Raw genomic sequence first — 25,820 nt, forward strand, 5'->3', positions numbered from 1 at the left:
ACACATTATTACAAAAGGGGAAAGAGAATAATGTAAATAGAATGCTCTTGAAAAGTAATTATGATAAGGCATAAAAAATGACTGTGGGCAATGAGGACAGTATAAAAAGTCAATCCATAATAAGAGGGAGATCTAGAGATAACGCAGTCAAGGTAGGAAAAAACCATCCGTTGATATTCACACAGAATATACAGCTCTGCTGACTATGGATTATAGATACTCAGGACAAAATAGTCTAACTTGAAAACCAACAAGAAAAACAGAAAGATTTTAAAAGAATGAGTTATGCATCTTTGTAAGGTATATCCAACATTTGTAGTTTTGAAGTATTTCATTATGCTACATAGATATGTAATACTGTAAATATATTCAGAATTAAATTTTGTCATCAATATTGAAATATCTACTTTTTATATTTTACTGTTGGTTAATGGAGGTCATCTTACTATAGATATGTTATAAAACTATATAAAATAAGATCTGATGAGATTGAACAACTTATATTTTAGTAATCCTTCTAAGATTTGTACTTGCTAATTAATTACTATACTACTGAAAATGATGGAAAGAGGGGAATCCCCAGAGTGATAGAAAGTTATCCTCAATTTCATAATAAGGTGAAAACCCCTGCTTTGCAGTAGCCTTATTTTCTTACCTACTGCTTCACATGGGAACATCATAACACAGTATGCTACACTGTAAATACTAAAAGGAACCAATAAGACTCTAAAAATCTTTTTGAATCATATTCTAGATAATAAAAGCTGTGTTTTTATCATCACGAAGAAAGTCTTCTAGAACACAGGGATTATTTTACAATGTTAGAGGCAAGACATGAGGGTATGACAAGCTCATCCACAATTTATACCTTAGTTCATGAAAATACCGACTGAAAGAAATGGAACTGGTCTTATTTCAACCCTTCAGAAGTTTCTGTACTTATAACATTGTTCTAAAGTGACTCCTCTCAAAACCCACTATTTTCTTTCCCCAAATAATTTTAATAAAAAGCAAAAATAAATGCTTCAATATATAGGGTAGCCACGTGTTTACACGTGTATAAATTATAGACATACACACATACACAAAAATTTATTCATCAGGAAGGTCAGTACAGATTACCTTAAAAATCTATTTTTATAACTTCTATGGATCCTCATTTTTAAAATTACGTTGATAAATTTTGATATTCATTGTAATTAAGTTAGGAATACTGGCTTTCAGAACTTCTGGGATATCTTGTAAATACATTGGTCCAAATGCCATTTGCCACTAAAGGCAAACTTTATTTCCATGTTAGAAATCCTTCAGTGAATAAAAATGCCCGAAATTCATTTCAAGGGAACCACTGGTAAACGATTTTCAAATTTAGAATATTTGATAAAATAAAGCACTTTCTGTATGACTATGTCTTTTTTTATTATACTGTTTACTAAAAATACTGACTTTAGAACCAAAAATTAATTCTGCAATTTTGAAGGGATGCAGAAAGTCAGTAAAATCTCTTTAAATATAAATCCCTAATGTTCTAGTGATTCTACACTTTAAGAGAGGCAACTAAAGGGGGAAAAAAACCCACCCTATATACAAGGCATAGGAAAATTAAAGGCAAAAAGGTTCACTGAAAGCTAACTAAGGGTAGAGTATTTCCAGGTCAGCATTTAACAGAGCCACGTTTCTAAAGTACGAATATATTTTTTGAGGAAAAATTCTCAGATTAAAATACTCATTTTATTTTAAATGTAAAGCTTTTTTCAGCTCATGTTGTCTTTCCATTATTTGCTTACATTCATGATATAAAACAGAATACCAGACATCCAGCCACCCACCAAAATTAGAGGATACTGCAGCCATCTCTGATGATACAGATTTTCCTTCTCAGGCAGGCATACACACACACACACACAATCATACAACACAGGAAGAAAACAGCTTACTTACTTTGTAAAAAATCATTTTTAGTGTGCCGTAGAAACCCATATTTTCTGGATTTTTCCCCTTCAGTGATTCTGTGCCCCCGTGTGTCCGGCTGCTTGGCAGTCTCTGACAATATAAACCTTTTTCAGGTAGGTATGTCACAGATTCTAATGTGGACATGCTCAGGCACGTCAGAAAAGGAAGATTAGGGAGCAGAACCGGCAGCAAAACTCCACAGTAGAGGCGAATGCAGCTCAGTATCAAGCCGCTTCTCGGGACACACATACATACATGCAGCTTGACTGAGGAGAACTCGAGGGAATAATGAGAGAGAACCGAGAAGATTATTGGAGGAGACTCTGCCCTGTCAAAGCCTGGACTGGAGAGATTCCTCCCTCAGCAGCAGAGGGATCAGATTACATCTTCCCTTGAACACAGAATGGTGCAGTCCAGGATTCAGCAATGCAGACTGCACATCAATTATATGGTGATCCGCTCCAGGGAACCCGTAAGCACACAGCGCGCTGAACAGAGGGAGGAGGTGGGCAGTCAAGGAGACCGCCCCCATGCCACAGCCCCCCTCTCCCCTTTCAAACTTTCAGGAGGTTATTTCTACATTTTGTAAAACCTGCATATTTGAAGTTTTAAATGGCAAGCATCATTTCCGCAAATGAATCCTTTCAGAAACATTTTGAAAATGGAATATATTTTCATCTGGTCCTCCCAACAGAAGCCAAGCAGTCTATGTTCACTAACTGCTGCCCTATCGCAGTCCTGGCATAGGCTGATCAGATTTATCAAGTAGCTTGGACAGTCCAAGATGGGCAGTTGCAGAGGGAAGAATGAGAGAGTCTTTGAGGGCGATTTACAGAAAGGTGAACCAGTTTGGAACATAGCAGCATTTGCAGAAATTATGTAATAAGTTATATTTCAACCTGCATATTTCTTATATTAATATTTAATATAAATATTCCCTATGCTTTTCCATCTCATTCACTTAAAACACAGTCTTAAAAAAAATTACCATACACTGTCAGTCCTTAGTAATCCTGAGAGTATCTTGCTATGATTAACAAACTAAGTATATAAAGTCTGGCTGAAAGGTTCTATTTCTCCAAAGAGAACAAAAACTGTGCTCATTGGAGAGTCTTATAATTACATGTTCATTTAATTTTGAGTAAATAGGAGGCACTGGACTTCCACTTCCAAACTTATCTTCACAGTGTATACTGCTTGTCATTAAAAATGTATTTTATATAATAATAAAAGGCATCAAAGTTTGCCTGAAGGCAACATTTTTCTTAGAATGACTGCTACACAAGTCTAGATATTTCATCTTGCAACTTGCTACAAAACTAGCTTCAGAGGCAATTATGAGATTCTTTGGACTAGAAAGGCCCATTATTAAGGGTCTAGTTAATTAACTCCTACCCTCCCCATTAACGTCCTTTATTACAAGTAAACTGTGTCCCTATAGTTATTTAAGCACTTAGAAAGTTTCTTCAGGAAAAAAGAAATAACATGACTTACATTTTAATACTTTCTGCTATGGTTATAAATGACTTTTGTTAGAAAAATGATTCTAAATGATGCATAAAGTAGTATCATTTTTAAAATAAATGTTTACCTTTTTAATTTAGACACTAAGTCAGAAAAAAAGGAAATTAAGTCAGCATAAGGTCTTTGTCTTTAAAACATAGATAGATAACCTAAAATTTTATGGAAATATATATCTTGGGTCTTCTCTTGGAATTTATATTCTACATATTATTATTTTTTTAATCTCCTTACTGGCTCTTAAACTAATTCTTACCCTCAGAACAATATGTACATGTACTCAACAAAAGTTGGTCTTCTAAATAAACAATTAACTTACTTCAAAGGAAACTTCCTTTTGAAAAGAAATGTTACTCTTGTCAAAAAAAAATTCCAACTATTAAGAATGGACCCATAAACCTTTTTTTTTTTTTTTTTTTTTTTTAAGCTTCAGAGCACTCAGGATTTGAAAAAGAAAAAGAACCTCTCCCCGTTCTGGGCTATCTGAAGGAACTAACTGTAAAAGGAACACCTGAAATGTCCTCTGAAAGCCTGTCAGAGGACAAAGAGGCTATCTCTCAGTCATGTAACAGTGTACTCCTTGACTACAGTTAAAATCATGTCCTATCTCTAGCTGAACTAACCCTTTCACATAAAGTCTACTCAACTGAGAACACAGACCAACTTTAATAAACCAGGAACACTGTCTCAAAATCTTGGAAAGTTAAAGAAGAAAACATCTTAACTTTGTTTATTCAATGGAATGCTTCTGGTTTTATGACTCCTATGTATGGCTATGAAGTTACAGGAAAACCTGATTCCCACAAATGTATGTTTATATGTAGGTATGTAGATTCACTTTTTAAATTTTTGAATGGGTAAAACATTTATATAGCTCAAAAATAAAAATGAAATACAAAAATAAACACTGAAAAGACTTTCCAAAACTCCCAACCATCTATCTACCCTCCCAACCATCTATCTACCATGGTTCCCATTTGGAAATGATTTTTATTAGTTTGTTTATCCTTTAGGTGAGAATTAAATATTTGTAAGTACTCATGAAGACTTAACATTTCCAAATATTTAAACAATTCTCCCTAATATCTTGTTTACAATGCTGATTTGAACTATGAAGAAAGAATTTGTCAAGCAAAAGCTAGTCAATCAAGTCTTCAACTAGATTTCAAATTAACAGAATAAAAATGAATGGTTTTCAATATTCTTTGCAGTACTAGTAACAGGGCTTCCCAGGTGGCTCAATGGGTAAAGAATCTGTCTACAATGGAGGAGATTCAGAAGATGCAGATTCGATCCCTGGGTCAGGAAGATTCCGGAGGAGGGCATGGCAATCCACTCCAGTATTCTTGCCTGGAGAATCCCATGAACAGAGCCTGGTAGGCTACAGTGTCCAAAGGGTCACAAAGACTCAGACATGACTGAAGTGGCTAAGCACACATTCACTTAAGTACTAGTAATGAAAATTGTGATGTATAAAATCATTCTCAAATTCCTATTTCTGAGATTTTGGCTAAAATACAAAAGTTTAAAACTTTATCCAGAGATTTTTTAGTAATACTAGTTTAATAAGTGAAATTAACTAGTAAGTGAAAAAGCCAGAAAATATTTGTGTTTGTCACCCACATTTTTAGAATATCTCAAAGTAGTCAATAATTATTTTTCACTACAATAAACCAAATCTTCATATAATATCAGCTAAGCAATAAATTCCCCATTCCATAAAATATTTTTTCTTGTGCTGACTGACAAGTTATAAACCTTGCTGGAAATCTATTAGCAAGGGGAATGACTGACAATGAAGCCCTGGATTGCAGCCTATCTGCTAATTCAGATCCAGTGCTCATCTCAACACAGATCCACTGCACCAGGTGTATGAGGAGTGCATGAAACCAGCATAAAGACATGAAAATGTACTGCCCCAGAGTATAAGCCTCTGGGGAAACAGAGGTAGAAGAATGATTAACCTCTGAGCCACTGCAAGAGAAATGGCTCTTTCTAAGCAATTGGTGGCGATGACTAAGTTTTCACAAGGGCAAGTTGTGGTTGACTAAGTTTTCAAAAGGGCAAGTTGCGGTCGGTTATCGGCGGAAACAAAAACTGACCTACGGGTAAACAGCATGAAAACACAGACAGCAAAACAGTCTTCACAGTATCATGTATCTTCAGAGAAAAACGTATCTATACACAGGGTGTCAACAGAGGAAAGAGTAGTTGATAGATTACTTTTCCTCACCTTGACTCTCAGAGTTCATTATTTTCATTTAAAATACCTTCTTCCATTGCACTTTTATCATACCTCATTGTAATTATTTTCATACTTCTCTCTCCCCTACTATTTGAAGGTTCACAGTTTTCTAAGACACAGTACAAAGATGATACAAAACAAATATATAATAATTTTGAATAAATGGCCATTTAAGCAAACCATTAGAATAAAAATTTTCTAAAGCATATATATATACCTAATACTAAATTATACTTAGTGCTAAAAAGTCCAACTGTTATAATTAGTCGATGATACTATAAATACTATTGGTACTTTGCATTACTTTGCCAAAATTTAAAATTTCCTTTTCATTTTATAATAGTAGGATAATATATTTATATAGATATATCAGTGATTTTCTTTATTACTATTATGACAACATTCTTTACTCTGATGTTACATTAGGAATATACCACCTACCACAGTTAGCTGTCTTGCCCAAGCATAGAATTTAGGTTAGAGAGAGTTTGGGATTTAAACATCAAAGAAAGGAATGCCAAGCATGTTGAGGTTGAAAGCAACTCTGGAAATCTCACTAACCCACTATCATTAGGTTTCTGGGGTACAAGTTCCTATTAAAACATTCACAATTGATACTGGGAAGTTAACAACCCTGTTGTATCACAGGTATATTATCTATTAAAATAGGATGTATGCTTAGTACCTACATTTTCCCCAATACAAGCAGGTGGCAGTACTGATCAATAAGCTATTTTCACATTTATTCATTCATTAAGCATTGACACCTACTGTGTGTCAGGCACAGGATAACACATTATTTAAAGAACTTATTTGCCTCTCCATTGAATTTATGGTCAATTTAAGATACAGAATAGAGTTAGTTCCAAAAATTTTTTGAGAATATGTAAATATGTAACAAGGTGACCAGATTTAGTTTGAAATTACCTCCAAGGAAGCATGTATTAAAATACTACTACATTTAAAAATATCCCAAACACTATATACTGTAATATATTACAACTTGGTTTAAAGTAACACTTGTTGGGAAGTGAGGGGATGCTTATATATAAAATCTTAACCTCCATAATCAAAATGTAAATCAAAGTATCATAGCTCAAATTATGTTAAAATTTTTTTAACATAATTACAATTGTACAAGTGGTACTTAATTTTTTTCCTTTTCCCTGAAGTTTAAAATATTTATAACTTTCTTTATAAAAATGCAGCCCCTGAGGATCTGACAAATAAATTACAATAGAGATTCAAGATGAAGATTTTTTTTTTAATCCCTTCAGTTCAGTTCAGTCGCTCAGTTGCGTCCGATTCTTTGCGACCCCATGAATCACAACACGTCAGGCCTCCCCGTCCATCATCAACTCCCGGAGTTCACTCAAACTCATGTCCGTCGAGTCAGTGATGCCATCCAGCCATCTCATCCTGGGTCGTCCCATTTTCCTCCTGCTCCCAATCCCTCCCAGCATCAGAGTCTTTCCCAATGAGTCAACTCTTTGCATGAGGTGGCCAAAGTACTGGAGTTTCAGCTTCAGCATCAGTCCTTCCAATGAACACCCAGGGCTGATCTCCTTCAGGATGGACTGGTTGGATCTCCTTGCAGTCCAAGGGATTCTCAAGAGTCTTCTCCAACACCACAATTCAAAAGCATCGATTCTTTGGTGCTCAGCTTTCTTCACAGTCCAACTCTCACATCCATACATGACCACTGGAAAAACCATAGCTTTGACTAGATGGACCTTTGCTGGCAAAGTAACATCTCTGCTTTTCAATATGCTATCTAGGTTGGTCATAACTTTCCTTCCAAGGAGTAAGCGTCTTTTAATTTCATGGCTGCAATCACCATCTGCAGTGATTTTGGAGCCCCAAAAAATAAAGTCTGACATTGTTTCCACTGTTTCCCCATCTATTTCCCATGAAGTGATGGGACCCGATGCCATGATCTTCGTTTTCTGAATGTTGAGCTTTAAGCCAACTTTTTCACTCTCCTCTTTCACTTTCATTAAGTGGCTTTTTAGTTCCTCTTCACTTTCTGCAATAAGGGTGGTGTCATCTGCATGTCTGAGGTTATTGATATTTCTCTGGCAATCTTGATTCCAGCTTGCGCTTCTTCCAGACCAGCGTCTGTCATGATGTACTCTGCATATAAGTTAAATAAGCAGGGTGGTTTGGGCCAAATTACTGATCTGACAAACATATACACAAATGTATGCACCCACCAATACGTGAATATACACAGGTACAGAATCTCACACAGTAATGCAAGCTAAGAGCTCTATTTATAACAGCCACAGAAGAAAACGATGAAAATGGCAGCTTTGCCTGTTTGCTCTTTTAAGTTTTATATTGTTATAGAGCTAGCAGAGACAATATGCGTACTAAAACACTTACAATACTCCTTTGTAGACAAGCAACATCTGTAATAACCTGACAAACTTGTAAGTCACTCTGAAGTTTATCCTGAATTATCTAGAAAGCAATTAGTCTTTAAATCTCATGTTCTAAACCCCAAATAAACTACCGGTAAGCATCTTGAATTCATATCAAAATTTCCTCTCAAATTTTCATTATAAATTTTTTTGTAGCCATCCCTTCAGTAAAGTAAGAAAAATATCATGGGAAACTATTTTTAAAAGGTTCCAGGAAAACAGAACAGCAAATATGACCCAGGAATGAATTTAATCAACATGGAGAAAGAATGAAACCAATTTCCTTCCATGTGTTGCTTACAACCACATTCACTCTACTTTCTTTATCTAATTTAATATTTACTGCTGCTATCTGTAAGGTTCAAATGTATTTACATGGCTTGAGAAAAGTTTCCTAAAGATATGGTATATCAATCTTGCATTTTAATATTAAAATAACCTTTCATTTTAAGGACTGCTTAAAATTCTGAAACTGATTTCTTTTATTAGCTATTAGTCCTCACTGAAAAGCTTTGAGAAAAGATATAAAGATTAAGAAGTAAAAAAGTTACATCCACTGAATCAACAAAAAAACATTAATAGCAGGAAGCCATACAGTGCAGAACTAGAAGGGAGCCTGGGATCACCTAATTCTCCTTCATTTGTGGAATGAACCTAAGTTTTGGAATCAGAGTAATCTGAGTTTAAACAACAGCTATGTCATTATTAGAGTGTAACTTTGGTAGGGGTTATTTGACCACCATGAGTTCTAGTTTTCTTTTATTTGTGCAAGTGTGGTGGTAATACCATTTAACTTACCAACCTAAGTATTATTGTGTGGACACAGAGGTGCCTGGCACAAAACATGCTATACAATAAGAACTATTACTTATAGGTGAGAACGGTAAGGTAGAGAATTAAGTGTCGTGTTCAGGGTTATACAGCTATTTTAGAGCCACAGACTCCAGTCCCAAGTTCACTACTTTTAACTGATTTCCATTATATATGCGATGGCTCAAGTTGAACTAAAATAATTAGACATTACCAAAGAAGGAAAAAAGTACTATATTTTGAAAATAGCAATTAAATATACTAACCACAACTAAATCTTGATTTATTCAGTTCATGGAATGATTATCTAGGTCTATATAACTATGCTTCTGCTACACATGGCAAATTGGGGGCAAAAAGATGGTAACTGGGGAAAAAGTAACAGAAACAGAAAGATTTAGGTTAAGTGGAATCAATCAATTAAGAAATAATCAAGATCTGCAAGGTGCTACTGAAGTCAAATAAAAACACTACAATAATCCTCCACCCTTAAGATATTTAATATCCAACTGTCAAGAAGCTCATACGAGTATTTGAATGTCAAGTGCCAAACTGGGTAGTGTAAGAAGTCAGAAAATGGAGAAGTCACTTAAATAGTCATTTAAATAGATACGGTATTGCTTCTAAGTTTAAAAGACTGAGTCTGATAGATGTTGAAGAGATAGAAGGGAATTATCATCTGTGGACCTATGATACATGTGGAAATGCCACCATCATTAACTTGAAGTACTGACAATATCTCTAACACTTCCAGCAGTCACTAGTCTTTATAAGGCCTACTTAGTATTATTATCTCCTCATTCAAACACTTAATACTACAGTTAAAATAGTCTTTAACTTACTCGTAATGGTTTCTTCAAAAGTACTTCCTGCCATGATACATACTTCCATTTTAGGGCTAATATATGTCTTTCTGTACAAGGAGAACTTTACTGTGTGGGTGTGAAAACTTTAGACTTTTTATTTTAGTTACAAACACTGACTAAGAAGGGGTCCTTCTGTTTCCAAAGGTACTTACCAGAAATCCTACATAAAAGCAGGTTATACTCTTGAATGGGGGGGGTGGGGGAGGGCAAGTGCATAACAAAGAAACAAGAGAGTTCTTAAACATACAGATGTTATATTCACCAAAAAACTCTATGAAAAGACAATAAAAAATGTAACTCAGGGCCGAAATGGATACCTGACTCACTGATTCTCACCAACATGTAGCCTCTACTATTGAAAAGTGCAGCTCACTTGGAAAACGAGACACCTCGTTCATCTTGTTCCTCTCCCAGTCCCTTCTTCCCATGCCCTGCCCCTCCAGCCTCTAAACTTGAAGCCTCCTTGTGAAGAGTAGATTTCAGTATAGAGCATTTTCAAGTCACAGGAACTGTTCATCATGTAAGAACTAAGAGAAGGGTTATTATAAAGCAGGGGATGGGCGACTCAAACACATGGTAAAAAGATCCTTTTGAAAATGTATACATACATACATACACACACACACACACACATATATATATATATAAGTGTGTGTGTGTCTGTGCACTCAGGCATGAGTATGGATGGGCAAAGTCTACATAAATATATAAAAATGTGCAGAGTAGTTATCTAAGTGGCTTAATAAGAGATTTTTTTTTCTTTTTCTATTATCCTGTTAATAAACAAGCATTTCTTACTCTGTGCTAATAACTGTTCTAGGCACTGGGTATAAGAGAGCAAACAATGCAGATGAGGTACCTGGTCTCATATGCTTGACATTCTAGAGTGGAGGAAAAACAAAGTTGTTGTTCAGTCGCTCAGTTGTGTTCGACTCTGTGAGTCCATGGAATGCAGCGTGCCAGGCTTCCCTGTCCTTCACTATCTCCCGCAGTTTGCTCAAATTCATGTTCCTTGAATTGGTGATGCATACTAATAAATGAACAAGATAATTTCATGTAATTCTAAGCTCTACAAGAAGGCTGAATGCAGAAGAACTGATGCTTTTGAATTGTGGTGCTGGGGAAGACTCTTGAGAGTCCCTTGGACTGCAAGGAGATCAAACCACTCAATCCTAAAGGAAATCAACCCTGAATATTTACTGGAAGGACTGATGCTGAAGCTAAAGCTCTAATACTCTGGCCACCTAATGCAAAGAGTTGACTCACTGGAAAAGACCCTGATGCTGAGAAAGATTGAGGGCAGCAGGAGAAGAGCGTGACAGAGGATGAGATGGTAGGATGGCACCACTGACTCAATGGAGATGAGTTTGAGCAAACTCAGGGAGATAGTGAAGGACACGGAAGCCAGGCGTGCTGCAGTCCATGGGATCACAAACAGTCAGACACGACTTAGCAACTAAACAACAGATGTGCAACTGAACTGCAAAAGGACGTTCTCAACAGTGATTCTATGTTATTTTTTATATTTTCAAAAATGTATATAAAATTGAAGACCACTCATAAAGTAATTCTCACATGTTGAAATTAGATATACAGAGAAAATGAATAAAAATCTTTTCAATTCTTTCATGTACAATTACTTTTCTATTTCCCTTATCACCCATCACCTCATACTAATTCTCAAATGTAGCACCCATTCCAACAGATTCCTAAGCTGGAAAAGGAAGAGGATTGGAATTGTTGGTAATAATTATTCTGTGCCATGCACCAAGCACTACTCTAAAGCCTTTGTATCTAGTAGCTCAGTCCTGTCAGAATGAAAGGGCATCTACCATATCATCCCTCTATTTCCTTGCTCTTGCACTCTCTATGCCCTGATTCTATCTCTCCATTTGATAATTTACTCTTTTTTGAGAAAGAGATAGATACTGGCCTCAGATCTCTACAGATTGTTAATGTATCTGCCAGCCTTACTTTAGCAAATGTCTACCATGGTTAAAGACGTGGTTACGCTTAGTTACTGGAGGCAAAATGATTTTACCCATGGTACACTTTTAAAGACTGCTTCCTCGTGATTATAAAGGAAATTCAGAACATGATCACAGCATCTCAAGGTTGGAAAAGGCCTTCAAATAAAGTTTACTATAGCCTCGGGTACGTTCTTAGGTAAACTTTCACTAAAACTCACTATTTCTATTTCCTGTAGTCATCCAGGATCTTTAACCTAAAACACATGTTATTCTGAACTCTGTGATCCTGGCTTACTCATTTTGATAATTATGTTCAATTATAAATATTTGACTAGCAGATACATAAAATCCAGATTCATCTTATGTTTTAAAGAATAGATTTCACTATAGAGTATTTTCAAGTCACGGAAACTGTTCATCATGTAAGAACTAAGAGAAGGGTTATTATAAAGCAGGGGATGGGAGATTCAAACACATGGTAAAAAGATCCTTTTGAAAATGTATACATACATACATATATATATACACATACATACATATACATATATATATATATATATATATATAAGTGTGTGTGTCTGTGCACTCAGGCATGAGTATGGATGGGCAAACATACTTTTTAAAACATAACATCTCTTCTCAAGTACCTTAAATATTTTACAGAAGAATTTAAAATGAGAAGGGAGAGCTTAAACCAATCTTAAAACTCTAGTTATGAATCAAGTTTATGAACTTGAACTTATTTCCCTTATTTAAAAACATTTATTAAGTATCTATTCCATATGGGTGCTAGGCCAGGAAGAAACATAAAACACACTGCATTCTTCCTCTAGAAAGTGTACATCATACTGATCTTTAATCAATTCTTTACTTATTTTAGAGTAGCTTGCCTGCTCTTTAAGTATTCAAGTGTTTGATGTAGCTGTCAAGTGAGTAGGGAAGAACCTAGTAATCATGCCCCCACTACATTTAAAAAGGAGGATTCGAAATATTCATTTTAGAAACATCAATTTACATTTTAAAGCAATTACTGTATATATAATTTAACAAACTGCATTCTTTGCTTTCAAACTATCAAGAATTATATGACTAGCATAACACTTACATGATCCCTTACCATTTCAGGAGATTCCAAAAGGCATGAAGAGTCAGTAAATAAAATCTGAGTACAAAGAAATACTGCTGGAAGTAGTCATGAGTAGGGTTTGGCAGATTTTGCCTGTCGTGGAAACATTTTCAAAATAACTATTAATCTGAAAAGGTATCTGATCTACAGCAGTCCTTGACTGGCAGCGAACTATAGGATTGATGTTTAGGAGCACTTTGACATCTTGGCAATACTACTGTAATAGAAATATTTAACTTATAAGTTTATTTTCTTTATTAAAAAATTATTTAATATTTAGCACATAACTTAAAAATATTTATCTATAAATACTCAAGGTCCCCACATGTCTACAAATTGACTTTGAAAGTTTGTCACCCTCGATTCATGACCCTATAAGCATTTCCCTTTGCAGAATGGATATCATTGGCTTCCCAGCAGTTGTAAGAAAGCATGGCACGTAATGACGACATGACGACTATGGAACAAGCCTGCACACAACGATTACGAACTGCTCTACGCACACGACTTGTTTGTTGAAAACTGCTACATGGTGGCAGGAGAACATTTAAAAAAAAACTAAATCTAAAAATTTTATTTTTATTGAGTCAATGCGTGTTCAAATGTCTACAACATGGAAAAAAAAATTCTATAAGGAATAACTTAAGTCTCCCAAAGGATGTAAAGTCATAGATAGCAAAAAGATGCTGAACTTTAGAATAGTCTTAAAACTGTAGTATTTTTTAAGCTCTTGGGATAAAGACACACACAGACACACACAACCCTCTTCATTTTAAATCCTTCCTTTAAAGTTATTCTATCAGGACACAAAATGGCAAATCAAGAACTTAAAATATTTTTCAAGAGATGTTAAATGAAGATATAGTCATCATCATGACCACAACATAAAAAAGCAAAGATTAAAATTAGATGGCATTTTCTAAGACATTTTTACTCAACTAGCTTTTATTAAACAATTATAATAAATAGATTTCATTAGGCCAAGATATAATTTACTCTTCACCAATTAATTTATTTCAAAGACCTTAACTTTGTGAAGTTCACTATATTTGTTTATACAAAAGTTACAAAGGAAAAGGAAATTACTGTTAGGAAAATTTATGGTGATCTTCTCCCCAAATTTCATTTTAACATCATCACTGTCATCCAAATGAATCCTGAGTTGTAGAATGGTTCCCTATTTTCTAAACAATGAAACAAGAGGGCGAGAAAACTAAATAGTGACTTAAACATTTTATTTTTATAGATCTAGACTACGGCATTCTAGAAACAGTTAGCCAGAGATACTGAAAGCCAGACTCTAAGCAAAAAGTATACAAAACTGAACAAGATGCAGTCCCTATCCTGGAGAACTTCCCAACTGAGAAGGACAGACAAGCCAATAAAAACATGACAAATCAATGTATCTGATAAATAAAACTGCCCAATTTACATGACAACACATAGAACTAGGGAGAGAGAAAAAAGTTTTCACACATGGCAATATTTTAAACCAAAATAAAGAAAAAATGAACACTAGATTTTAATCTGACTTGAGTGCTCCTTCAGTGCTCGCTATCAAAAATATTCAACTTTGACTAAGCAACGTAAAAAGAAAAAGAAAAAAAAGATGTTCTTCTAAGAAAATGAAGTATATAGGGAAGAAAACTTAATATATTCCAGGCACTCGTCTAGGTACTTTACTTATATTAACTCAGTGAAACTGCAACAGCGCTATGAAGTAGGCACGATTATCACTTCATTTTACAGATATGGAATAGGAACAGTGAATTTAAGTAACATTCCCAAGGTCACACAACTACTAAATTGGTAACTGAGATTTAACCACAGGCAGAGCTTGGTCTCCAGCTTATAGAAAATGAAATAGGGTTACATATATATATATATACACACACACACATATATAGGATTTTATAAATATATATATATATATAAATATATAGCAAGAAGTACTGTTAGTTAAGAAATCTTTAGGATGCTTCCCAGGCTATCTCAGTGTGCAAACATGTGATGTGTGCATGAAATTTATGTCAAGACTCGCAGTGGGCACAGAGAAAGAAAAGACACACTACACAACTAACTGTGACTCTGGATATACTTTACTGTGGGAATTTACTAAGAGCAGCTAGCCAAAGAGTTAACAGTCTACTGCTGATACTTCCTTGGGGGAGAACTGCTCCCATCATCTGGGACGCTGTACTCAGGCTCCACAGCCATCAACAGACAGACAGGCAGAAAGTCTGATGGAAGGTGCTCACAGCAATACATGAGTTTTGCCTCCTTTTCCCAAATCCCTTAAGAACTTATAGCTCCTGACTCTTATTTCTTCATGTTCCATGCTTTATTTCCTCCAAATGTGAAATAATGAAAAAGAGCTGAGAACAGAATATGCAAAAGTATCTCCATTGGAAGGTCGTTTCAAAGAGGCTACTGGGTTTTTCACCATTACCATAATGATGTGGAAACCACAGCAAAACAGGCAAAAACGTTAGATATCATAACACTTGGTGAAGAAACTGCTTCAAGTGGTCTTTACTACGTACTCTAAGCCAAATACACTTAACAGGGAATTATGACTTTTTCATTTTTAATTTTTTAGTTCAGTAGACAGCTTAAAAATACTTATTAACCAAGTACTGTGTGTGTGTGTGTATACACACATATGTACACAGGCATATGGACACAGGCACACAAACACAGCCCTTTTCCATCTGAGTACATCAGCACATACTCTTCAATACATGATTACCACTCTGGCCGTGTTTCTTAATTTCATCACACGTGACCTTTTTCTAGGAGCCAATCCATCTAAAATAACTATCAGTTTGATCCATGTGTGGTTACCGCTTTCCAGCAGTAAACATCACTGGGGACACATGCACATCTCTATGAGTCTATCCTACATTTTATTCTTTCGACTAGCTGTAATTATCCATATTAGATATACTAGGATAGATAATTATATTATCTATCCTAGGATATGTAATTATAACAAATTTAGATTGATATGGTTATTTTAATAATCAGAGACACTCATTCACCCAGCATTCACTTGGTCGCCTATTCTCCATAAGCTAAGCACAGTACAGTCTCTGCTTCATGACTAGAGTTCACAGTGTAATAGGGGAGAAAGACAAGAAAACAAAGCAGAGCAAAACGGAAGCTAGTAAGTAGGGTTTTGACTCAGTCTGGGGTTCAGAGAAGGCTTCTCTTCTTTAGAGGAGCAACTCCGCTGTGCTGTGGCGGGAAGGGGCGTGCACAGGGCCGCAGTGCACAGAGTCAGGATACTGCGGCAGGCGCAAGGTGAAGCGAGGGGAGCAGACAGCGACCAGACTGCATAAGGCCTCACACAGGGCTTTGCTCTCTATATTGAGAGTGATGAAAAATACAGTCAGTCCAAGGAAGGACATGATCCAGAGAAACCTGCACTGCTGTTCTGAATGTCATGTTAAGACAGAATGGGGAATGAGAGCGGATGTGGAGAGACTGAGGAGGAAGCTATTCCATCAGGCCATGCAAGAGGAAATGCTGGCCTGGACTAGAGAGACGCACAGAAGTGAACAGTTAAGATTTCTCACACAACTGGATGGAAGATGACACAGGACGCTGAACGGGGTCAGTGTTCGCTTCTGTTTTCTAGGGCAGGGAGGATCACAGTTCTACTTTCAGTCTTATTTGGTTTGAGGTGTCTTTGAGACATCCAGGTCTCAAGTCATTATCACACTCCAACCGGCTCTGGAGCTCAGAAAAAAGGACCAGATAGAAGATACAATGTGGGAATTACCTGTGTATAGGTCATCTCTAATGTCCTTCACAGAGCCACCTCCTCCCCATCGTAAGGCTATGAATCACAGGGCTTGAACCCAACAGCCTGTCACAGTGCGGACACATTAATTGTCTCTCTTCCCCATTAGACTGTAAGTTCCATACAAGTACTGACCACATCTATTTTGATTCCTATTGTACCTCAGCTTTTCACACACTTCCTGCACATATCAGAATATCAATAAGTAATATTTATATGAAATAATTAAGAATGTAAGATATCTAAGATGACAGAACTACAGAGATTAATAATTGAAAAAGATTAATTTTCAGCATAATTTGAAAAACTCATAATTCAGAATAAGGCAAGATGATGCATAAAACATTCCATATATTTATTATTTATTTAGTATTGTATTATACTTATTATTACTTATAATGTTTTATATGTTTCTCCTCTCAGGAAAAAGAATTTCTACATATTTATCAGTTACACAATTCAATTATAAATTAAACTGGAAGAAAATAATACAGTTTGATATGATATGAAAATGTAGTTATCTTTATTGCCTGTGTTTAAAAATGCACAATAGAATATAAACTTTGGCCTGTAAAGGCAGCATACAGTTTTAACAATACTTAATGCACACCATCCACGACAGATCTCACTTGTCAAGCATTCTGTTGACTCACAGGTATTAACCTACCAGACTGCACTTTTGTGTGTCTATTCTACTGACAGGAAATCTACAGCATGGAAGTTTCTGAGAGTTACCGAAAGCATTATAACTAATATTAGCTTACAAAAAAACACTTTTGGCAATATGTATCTTAATCCCTATGAAGAGAACAACAGGCTGAGTTCTATTTTCATTAAAATTAGATCGAAAACTGAATATCTTACATATAATTGCCTAGCCTTACTTGGCTTTACCTGCTTTTTATCACCATCTCCCACTGAGACAGGACGTATCAAGAAGCAGTATATTTAATGAAAGGGGTCAAAACACTAAGATCCTACTGAAATATCCTTTAAAAACTACTGGTATTTTTTCAATTACTACTTTATTCATTTTGGTTTTGTGAATATGAAAAATATACAAGTAATAATTTTAACAAAAACACATATGGGGCATTCCATCACTTAATTTTGAATGCAGATAGAATATATCTCATCTTAATCTTCAATGTGGTCAACACGACAAACATGAATTTCCAAATCCTCTTTCTTTTTCATCTTCTAATCAAATTCTCATATATCAAAGCTGAAGAATGTCATTACATTGCTCAGAGAATGTTTACATGTTCAAAGCACATATATCAAAACACTTTTGTATATAAACATACTCTGGGAACATTAAATGTATTTGAAGACTACAAAATAAAGTACAAGGTGATGAAAAACAGTAGCTAACAGTACTAGTGCATTTTAAATTAGATTAAAAAGAAACAAAATACATTAAAATTTTAAAAAGGAAAACATAAAAAAAATTTTGGAAGAGGTTGTGGTTGGCCATTTATTACTTTTTTGCATTAGAGTTAATTAATATTCTAAAAAGGTCTACAAAAAGCTGAACAACCTCTCAAGGCCTGAATTCATGGCACTGACCTTAGACTTCCTCAGAATGATTTTTAATGCATTCTGTTATTAGTAAAACCTGTTCAAACACATGCCCCATCTGCCAGCACCCCATCTGCAATAGAGCTTCTTATTCTTGTAGACAGTGCAACTTCTGCTTGCTTCCTTCTCATCTCTACATACCAGCTGTATGGTAATGAGCATGAGCAGCTGAAAATCCTGCATGGTAACAAAGCTGATATGAAAACGGCAGAACAACAACTTCCCCTCAGTGAAGCAGTTGTCGCATGAACAGAGCAGATACGCTATTAAACAGGGAGGTGGTGCTGATGAGAATCTTATTTGTGCGTAGTTGGGGGATGTGCACTTGTGCCTGTGTATGCACATGTGTGTTAAACGTGGGGTTTCCACATAATTGAAAAACAAAAAGAAATAAGAGCAGCACAGGATACCAAAGATAGATCTAAAATTTCTAAGTACTTTTGTTAAGACTTGTGAACCCATGCTTTAACTTTTTAAAGCTCAATTCTTATATAGTAATAATAAGATGTCATTTGGAAGAGCCAGTTTTCAAAGATTTTAACATGTTCCATTTCTTAATTAGCGTATTTTGGGGCCTTAAGGGAAAGAAAGAGACAGAATTTAAAAACCATTATGGAAACTATTTCCTAGACATTCTAGTCACTAACATGAACTGACAAATTATGTTTTTAATTTTTATATAGAAGTTTAATTTTTCAAAAGTTTGTGATATTTGAAGCCAACACATTTGAAACTCTAAACAAAATACTAAGATATCACATGTTACCTTCTTAATTCAGGAAGGCATGCTGGGGTTAAGTTTTATAGACATGAGAGTCACACTGAAGGAATCTACGGAATGTAAGTAGATCCAAAGCACGTTAATTTTTTATGTGCAGTATCTTTCCATTTAGAGATTAACAGTCACTCAGGAAACTGTTTAAGAAAAATGACCACTTAAAATTGATGTTATGCATTTTCTCTCACAATCTAAAGAAACTAAAAATGAAAAAAATTCAAAATACAAACCACAGTGAAAGAAGTGCTATTACATGAGAATTAATTACAATTTTTACCAGCACATCTAAATAAGTCTTACGTGGACTTCATAACAGTTACAAAGTTCTTATCATATAACTATACTTTCTATTCATTATTTCATTTAACCCTTAAAACAATCCTATGAAGTAGGTACTATTATTATCTCATCCTACAGAGGCTTAATAAAGGATGAGGCTAAAAACTTCAGCCCAGTCTAAATGACTATCTCTATGCTCTTAAACAGTCTACCACTCTGATATTATCTCCACAAGGGCGAGGATTTGGGTCTGCTTCATTCACTGTTGTACTCCAAACACCTAAAGAAGTTCCTGGCTTCTAAAAGTTGTTGAATAGATGGAATAAATAAATGGAATGGATAGAAGAGATAACTACTCAGTTGTTGCTTTTTAGTTATTAAATGCAGATTGCCTTAAGTGAAAAAAAAAGCTACTATAAATTGTGTAACAACTCTTAATCATTGTGTTATTGAAAAATTATTTACATATTAAGGAATCTCAAAGTAAGTGTTCAGGAGTTTTAAGTTTTGTTTACTTATCAGGTTGAAAAATTAAGACTTAACTTTTTAAATTCTCATGATTAACCATTAATTTTGAAAGGCTGGTACAGAATGAATAAGAACAAAATTGCACTGATTTTAGTATTTCTGTGAATCCACTTGTCCTCTATTTTACTAACCATAAAAATGCATTTTCCCTGTTAATTTTAGCTTAACATAGTCTTTGACTTCAAATATAAATCAAGGCCACGAGCTTCTATAATATAAAAGCTTTTGTATAGTGTGTGTGTGTGTGTGTGTGTATATATATATATATACACACATACCTGAATTGAAAGAATAGTCCCAACTTAATAAAACAGAAAATAAGATATGAAGTTGTACTTCCTCAAAAAAAAAAGCTTCTAACAACACTTTAAAGATTTTTTAAAAACTCACAAATTCAGACGAGATTTATAAAAACAGTACTATACTGCCCCTACATGTTCAAACTAACAATGACATTTTAAAATCTGAACTGATAATGTACAGATATCTGCGGATTATTGAAAAGCTATTTAAGCTGTTTAAATTGCTCCCAAGTGAATGATATGAGATCATCCATACATAAAAAAGTAATTAAATATAGGAATAACCCACAGATTCCAATTTTCATTTTCAAGACTAGTAAGGAGAAGAAGTTTAAGAGAATTTCATCCAACATTATCATGTATTTTTTTTTCTCTCAAAATAGATTTCCCCAACATTACATGTAGTGTTAGTTGCTCAGTTGTGTTCGACTCTTTGTGACCCCACGGACTGTAGCCCGCCAGGCTCCTCTGTCCATGGAGCTCTCCAGGCAAGAATACTGGAGTGGGTTGCCATTCCCTTCTCCAAGCGATCTTTCTGACCCAGGGATTAAACCCAGGTCTCCTGCACTGTAACTAGATTCTTTACTGTCTGAGCTACAGAGAAGCCACAACATTACATGATCATTAAAAAACATAAGTAAATAAACAAATGGCTAGTAAGCTATGTGCATTTGAGGTCAATATTTCTATATTAATGTCTGAGAAATACTGTTGAATTGTTTCCCCAAGATCTAAAAAAATTTCAATAAAGCTCATAAATGTATACATAAACTTACACACACAAACATTACCAAAACCACAAGAGAAACTTTTATTAATCTAATCTTAGATTTACTTTTAAAATACCTACTACAATTATTTTACCTTCTGCCTATTGTAGGAATAAAGCACTATATATGCAAATAAAGAGATGTTCTGCATTGATAAGTTCTTGTAAAAGAAACTAAGAATGTCATTGGTTTTACCACAAATGGTAGTCCTTTCCAGTATTATTCCTATAGAAAAACATACCACATTTTTAAAAAATCCTACATTATAGTATCATTATTTACATCTACCACAATTATATCTACCATTATTTAACTGATTTATATGTGAGACACATTAATTTATGCAAGTTTCCATTAACAACTTCAAGAACTCTAATTCTGACTTAGGAACAATCCAGGAAGAAATCACTAGGGTGAGCCTGATATTAAAGACTAAAGTTTTCTGGCAAGAACATGAAAAATGAAATAGTATGGCATCATATTTAATCTTTCAGAGCCTCAAGGTAATATTCTATACTGGATACTACCCAGCAGTATTTGAAAACTTATAGATCATAATATTTTTCAACTAAGTTACCAACATAATGCTATCAAGTGAGGCAGAGTGTGTGCATACGTATTAATATGTATGTGTATGGACGTATCCTTATATACATATAGAGAAACCATAACACAAATAAATGATCACCAGCCCTCTTGGAAATGTGAAGTACTGCTGCTGCTGCTAAGTCGCTTCAGTCGTGTCCAACCCTGTGCGACCCCACAGACAGCCTCCCACCAGGCTCCCCTGTCCCTGGGATTCTCCAGGCAAGAACACTGGAGTGGGTTGCCATTTCCTTCTCCAGTGCATGAAAGTGAAAAGTGAAAGTGAAGTCGCTCAGTCCTGTCCGACTCTTAGCGACTCCATGGGATTTTCCAGGCAAGAGTACTGGCGTGGGTTGCCACTGCCTTCTCCGAATGAGAAGCACACAACTGAAAAAAAGTGTCTGGTGACACACTCTGTCCTGAAGCAGACCAAACATGGTGTCCATGTGTGTGCCTGTGTGCTCAGGCATGTCCAACTCTTTATCACGCTGTGGACTGTAGCCCACCAGGCTCCTCTGTCCATGGGATCTCCCACGCAAGACTGCTGGAGTGGGTTGCCATTTCTTCCTCTAGGGATCTTCCTGATCCAGCGATCAAGCCCACGTCTGTTGCACTGGCAAGTGGATTATTCACCGCTGAGTCACCTGGGAAGCCCATCCTGTCCACACTGAGGTGGAAATCTCAGGGTCACTGAAACATTAAACTATAAAAACGGTGTGTCTTTTTCTTTTTCTGTTTTGTTCAATACTGTATCTAGAACTGTGCCTGGAAATTAACAGATGCTTATTTACTGGATGGATTAATTAATCCGTGTTCCTCTGATTTTGATATGTGACCACGGAAAGGAGAAAACAAGCTAAGTCTTTCAGAGACAGAAAGGCATCAGTGGCCTTCTTAAGGGAAGGTCTTTACTGCCTCATTCATCTTTGTTACATTAGCATCACATGCAAGGAGGATGGATATGCCTAATACGCATTAGCAGAATGAAAATTAATTTAGTGGTGTTAATATTTTGCAGAAAACAGAAAAATAAGTGGCTGACACGCTCCTTCCTCACTTAAAGTCTGCTAGTATAAGTTGCATTTAATCACTGAAGAAAAGTAATATATAAGCTCTGAACTATCATCATACTATATGGAGCTGCCCATAACTGGGTTAATAAAATTTAGGTATTAATGTAAAGCATTTAAATATGAATGTAGACAGACTTAAGATAAGGCTTAGGTTATTTCGACATTTCAAAGTATATTCCATTTTTTATATGTGGATGATAGCTGTAAAACTCAAAAGTCTGCAGTTAGTGCCACAATTTTGGAGAAAGCTGTGTTCCTGATTTCAAAACTTTCTGGAGTTTAGAAGGTAACATGGGACATATGCTGTGCATGGCAGAACACTTATAGTATATCACATATGAACATTTCTGCAGCAAAATATACAAATATTCAGATAAACAATAAACATGACTGTCTTATGTTAGTCAGGGTTAGATTTGGATAACATGTTAAAGCATTTTGTTTTCAGGGCTTACTGGACTCTTGGTCTGCAGACAAGGAACCATAGGTTTATTTTATACTTGTTTGCCCAGCCAGAAGCTTTGTAACCTGTTTATTTCTAGCATATTTTTCATCTGTCTCCCATACTCCACATCTTAAACTAAGTTAGTTTCTGTAAAATATGACCTACAAGTTTAAATAGGCTTGCCCTGATTGTTATCAACAAAAGGGGGTAACAATTCATGGCAGTTATTTCTATGCTATAGTTGTAGATTTACAAACAATAATTTTCTTTGCATTAATATCTGACAACTGAGGCACAACATAATACTTTGACACCACAAGATGACAAAAACATCTAGAAAGCAATGTTATTGAAGTCATCATAAATTGTGAAAACAAAATATGAATTCAGTTCAGTTCAGTTGCTCAGTCGGGTCCGACTCTTTGCGACCCCATGAATCGCAGCACGCCAGGCCTCCCTGTCCATCACCAACTCCCGGAGTCCACCCAAACTCACGTCCATCAAGTCGGTGATGCCATCCAGCCATCTCATCCTCTGTCATATTTTAAAATCTAGGATTACATGGCAAAAGTTAACCCTTGAAACCATTCCTTCAACAAATCCTTACCCAGTCAATATACCATAGTGTTTAATGATGCTGTAGCTAGACACCCGATGGCACCCGACTCCAGCACTCTTGCCTGGAAAATCTCAGGGATGGAGGAGCCTGGTAGGCTGCAGTCCATGGGGTCGCAAAGAGTCGGACATGACTGAGCAACTTCACTTTCACTTTTCACTTTCATGCATTGGAGAGGGAAATGGCACCCCACTCCAGTGTTCTTGCCTGCAGAATCCCAGGGACGGGCAAGCCTGGTGGGCTGCCGTCTATGTGGTCGCACAGAGTGGGACACGACTGAAGCGACTTAGCAGCAGCTAGACACTCAGGTTAGAATCTTAGCTCCATCATCTACTAGCTCTAGGGCAAGTCAGTTAAACTTCCTACACCTCTGGATCCTATATTTACAAAATAGGGAGAACATAATGCAATCTTCCCTGGTGGCTCAAAGGTTAAAGTGTCTGCCTGGAATGCAGGAGACCTGGGTTCGATCCCTGGGTTGGTAAGATCCCCTGGAGAAGGCAATGGCACCCCACTCCAGTACTCTTGCCTGGAGAATCCCATGGAGGGAGGAGCCTGGTGGGCTACAGTCCATGGAGTCGCAAAGAGTCGGACACGACTGAGCGACTTTACTTTCACTTTACTTAATGCAATCTCTTACTTCATGAGGTAATTGTCAGGATTAAATGAGTTCATATGTGCAAAGTACTTAGAACAGTGTCTCCCCTGCATCCCGTTAGACTCGTATTATACTGTTAGCTGTTTTAGCAACATCAAAACATTAACATTACTTTTCTGCTTCCCTGAATTAGAATCTAAGCTCCATCAGGGCATGGCCATTGTCCATCTAATTCACTGTTATGTCTACAGATTCTAGAAAAGTTTCCAACCTTCTTCTAAGTTAATACATATTTTAGGACTGTTATTACTGTTAATAAATCTCATATCCAGAAATAAGTGAATAATTTGCAGCAGTATAATTAAAGTGAAAAAAACCCAATATGTGAGACCAAGCAATAACACAAGTTTCTTCTGTCCACAACTTCTCCGATCTCCTGCTTAGCAAACAGCATCCTTCCCATTTTAAAGGTGCTGTGAAGCCTTTCCTGCGCCATCTGCATCGAGACTAAGGTGGCCCTCTCATGCTCCTGCAGTGTTTGGTACAGGAGTTCATTTAAGCAACTACCCTTCTGTACTATAAGGGTTTATTTATGGTTTAACCACTAACTATATATAAAACGTTCAAAGGAACTGTGATTTTCATTTTTGTATATCCACAGGAAGAAGGGAAGACTCATCTTTTTATTTACAGCTACTGCCTTGCACAATACAAAATAATAAGACCACAAGAAAATTTACAGTTTATATTCTGCTTACTCATCTTTTGCACGATATAGGAAACATTGTCAAGAAACTGAGGATTTAAAACAAAATCCCCTGATATGTGGTAACCAGTTAATTCCTTTGTTGATAAAATAAAGTGACAATAAAAGATATCAGATGATCTGAAAATGCCAGTTTTTCCCCAGGTTCCAATGGAATACATGTGTGGAAAAAACTTTAGAAAGCTCCATTTTAGTTTATGCACTTAAAAAAAAAAATCAAAGAATCTATTAAAATCACTCTCCAAACTTGCTCACAGCACCACTCTGTTTTTCTTTCTTTCTAAAGTTTTCTAACAGTTTTCATAATTTCTGACTTTTTTGGCTATGGCAGACTCTCATAAGTGCCATCTAAATGAGTATACCCTATGTTTGTTTCTTCTTCATTTTCAAAACTGCTAAGTAGTAATTACTTTTAAGATTAAGCGTCAAACTGTATCTGAGTTTAGTTATATTTAGAAAATGAAATATTCAAAATCACAGCTGCACAGTCATTTGAAAGTATTTAGTAAACAAAAACATGTCATATTCTAACAGTATCAAAACTCCTTAAAGAATTTTCTAGACTTAACAAAAACTTCAACAAATTGGTCATACATACAAAGATACTAAAGATAATTTCTGAAGTCTAAGAGTTTATAGCCTCAAGTGAGGAGACAAGATAACTAAACGAAGCTGTCAAATAACACCACTAGACAGCACATGTAAGTCTAAGAGCCGAAGGCAATGGCCACAGCTACAGCATGCCCTACTCACGGATGAGGACAACGGTGGGAGCCATCA

The 25,820-nt window shown here is 35.8% G+C and overlaps 1 protein-coding gene across 3 annotated transcripts in view; it reads right to left on the reverse strand.

Annotated features, from left to right (window-relative positions):
* The window catches only part of FBXW7 (F-box and WD repeat domain containing 7), a 222,256-nt gene that overhangs the window by 31,237 nt on the left and 165,199 nt on the right, over positions 1–25,820 (reverse strand). The window contains exon 1 of one of the 3 annotated variants that reach the window (XM_005691174.3): positions 1,942–2,425. The exons of the other annotated variants lie outside the window; for them this stretch is intronic. Within the exon in view, the coding sequence (XP_005691231.1) occupies positions 1,942–2,202 (261 nt within the window). The 5' untranslated portion in view covers positions 2,203–2,425. Of the gene's footprint in view, positions 1–1,941; positions 2,426–25,820 lie in introns of those variants that run through there. 3 annotated transcript variants of the gene reach the window in all.

This window comes from Capra hircus, chromosome 17 (assembly GCF_001704415.2).
Source record: "Capra hircus breed San Clemente chromosome 17, ASM170441v1, whole genome shotgun sequence".
NCBI classification, from domain to species: Eukaryota; Metazoa; Chordata; class Mammalia; order Artiodactyla; family Bovidae; genus Capra; species Capra hircus.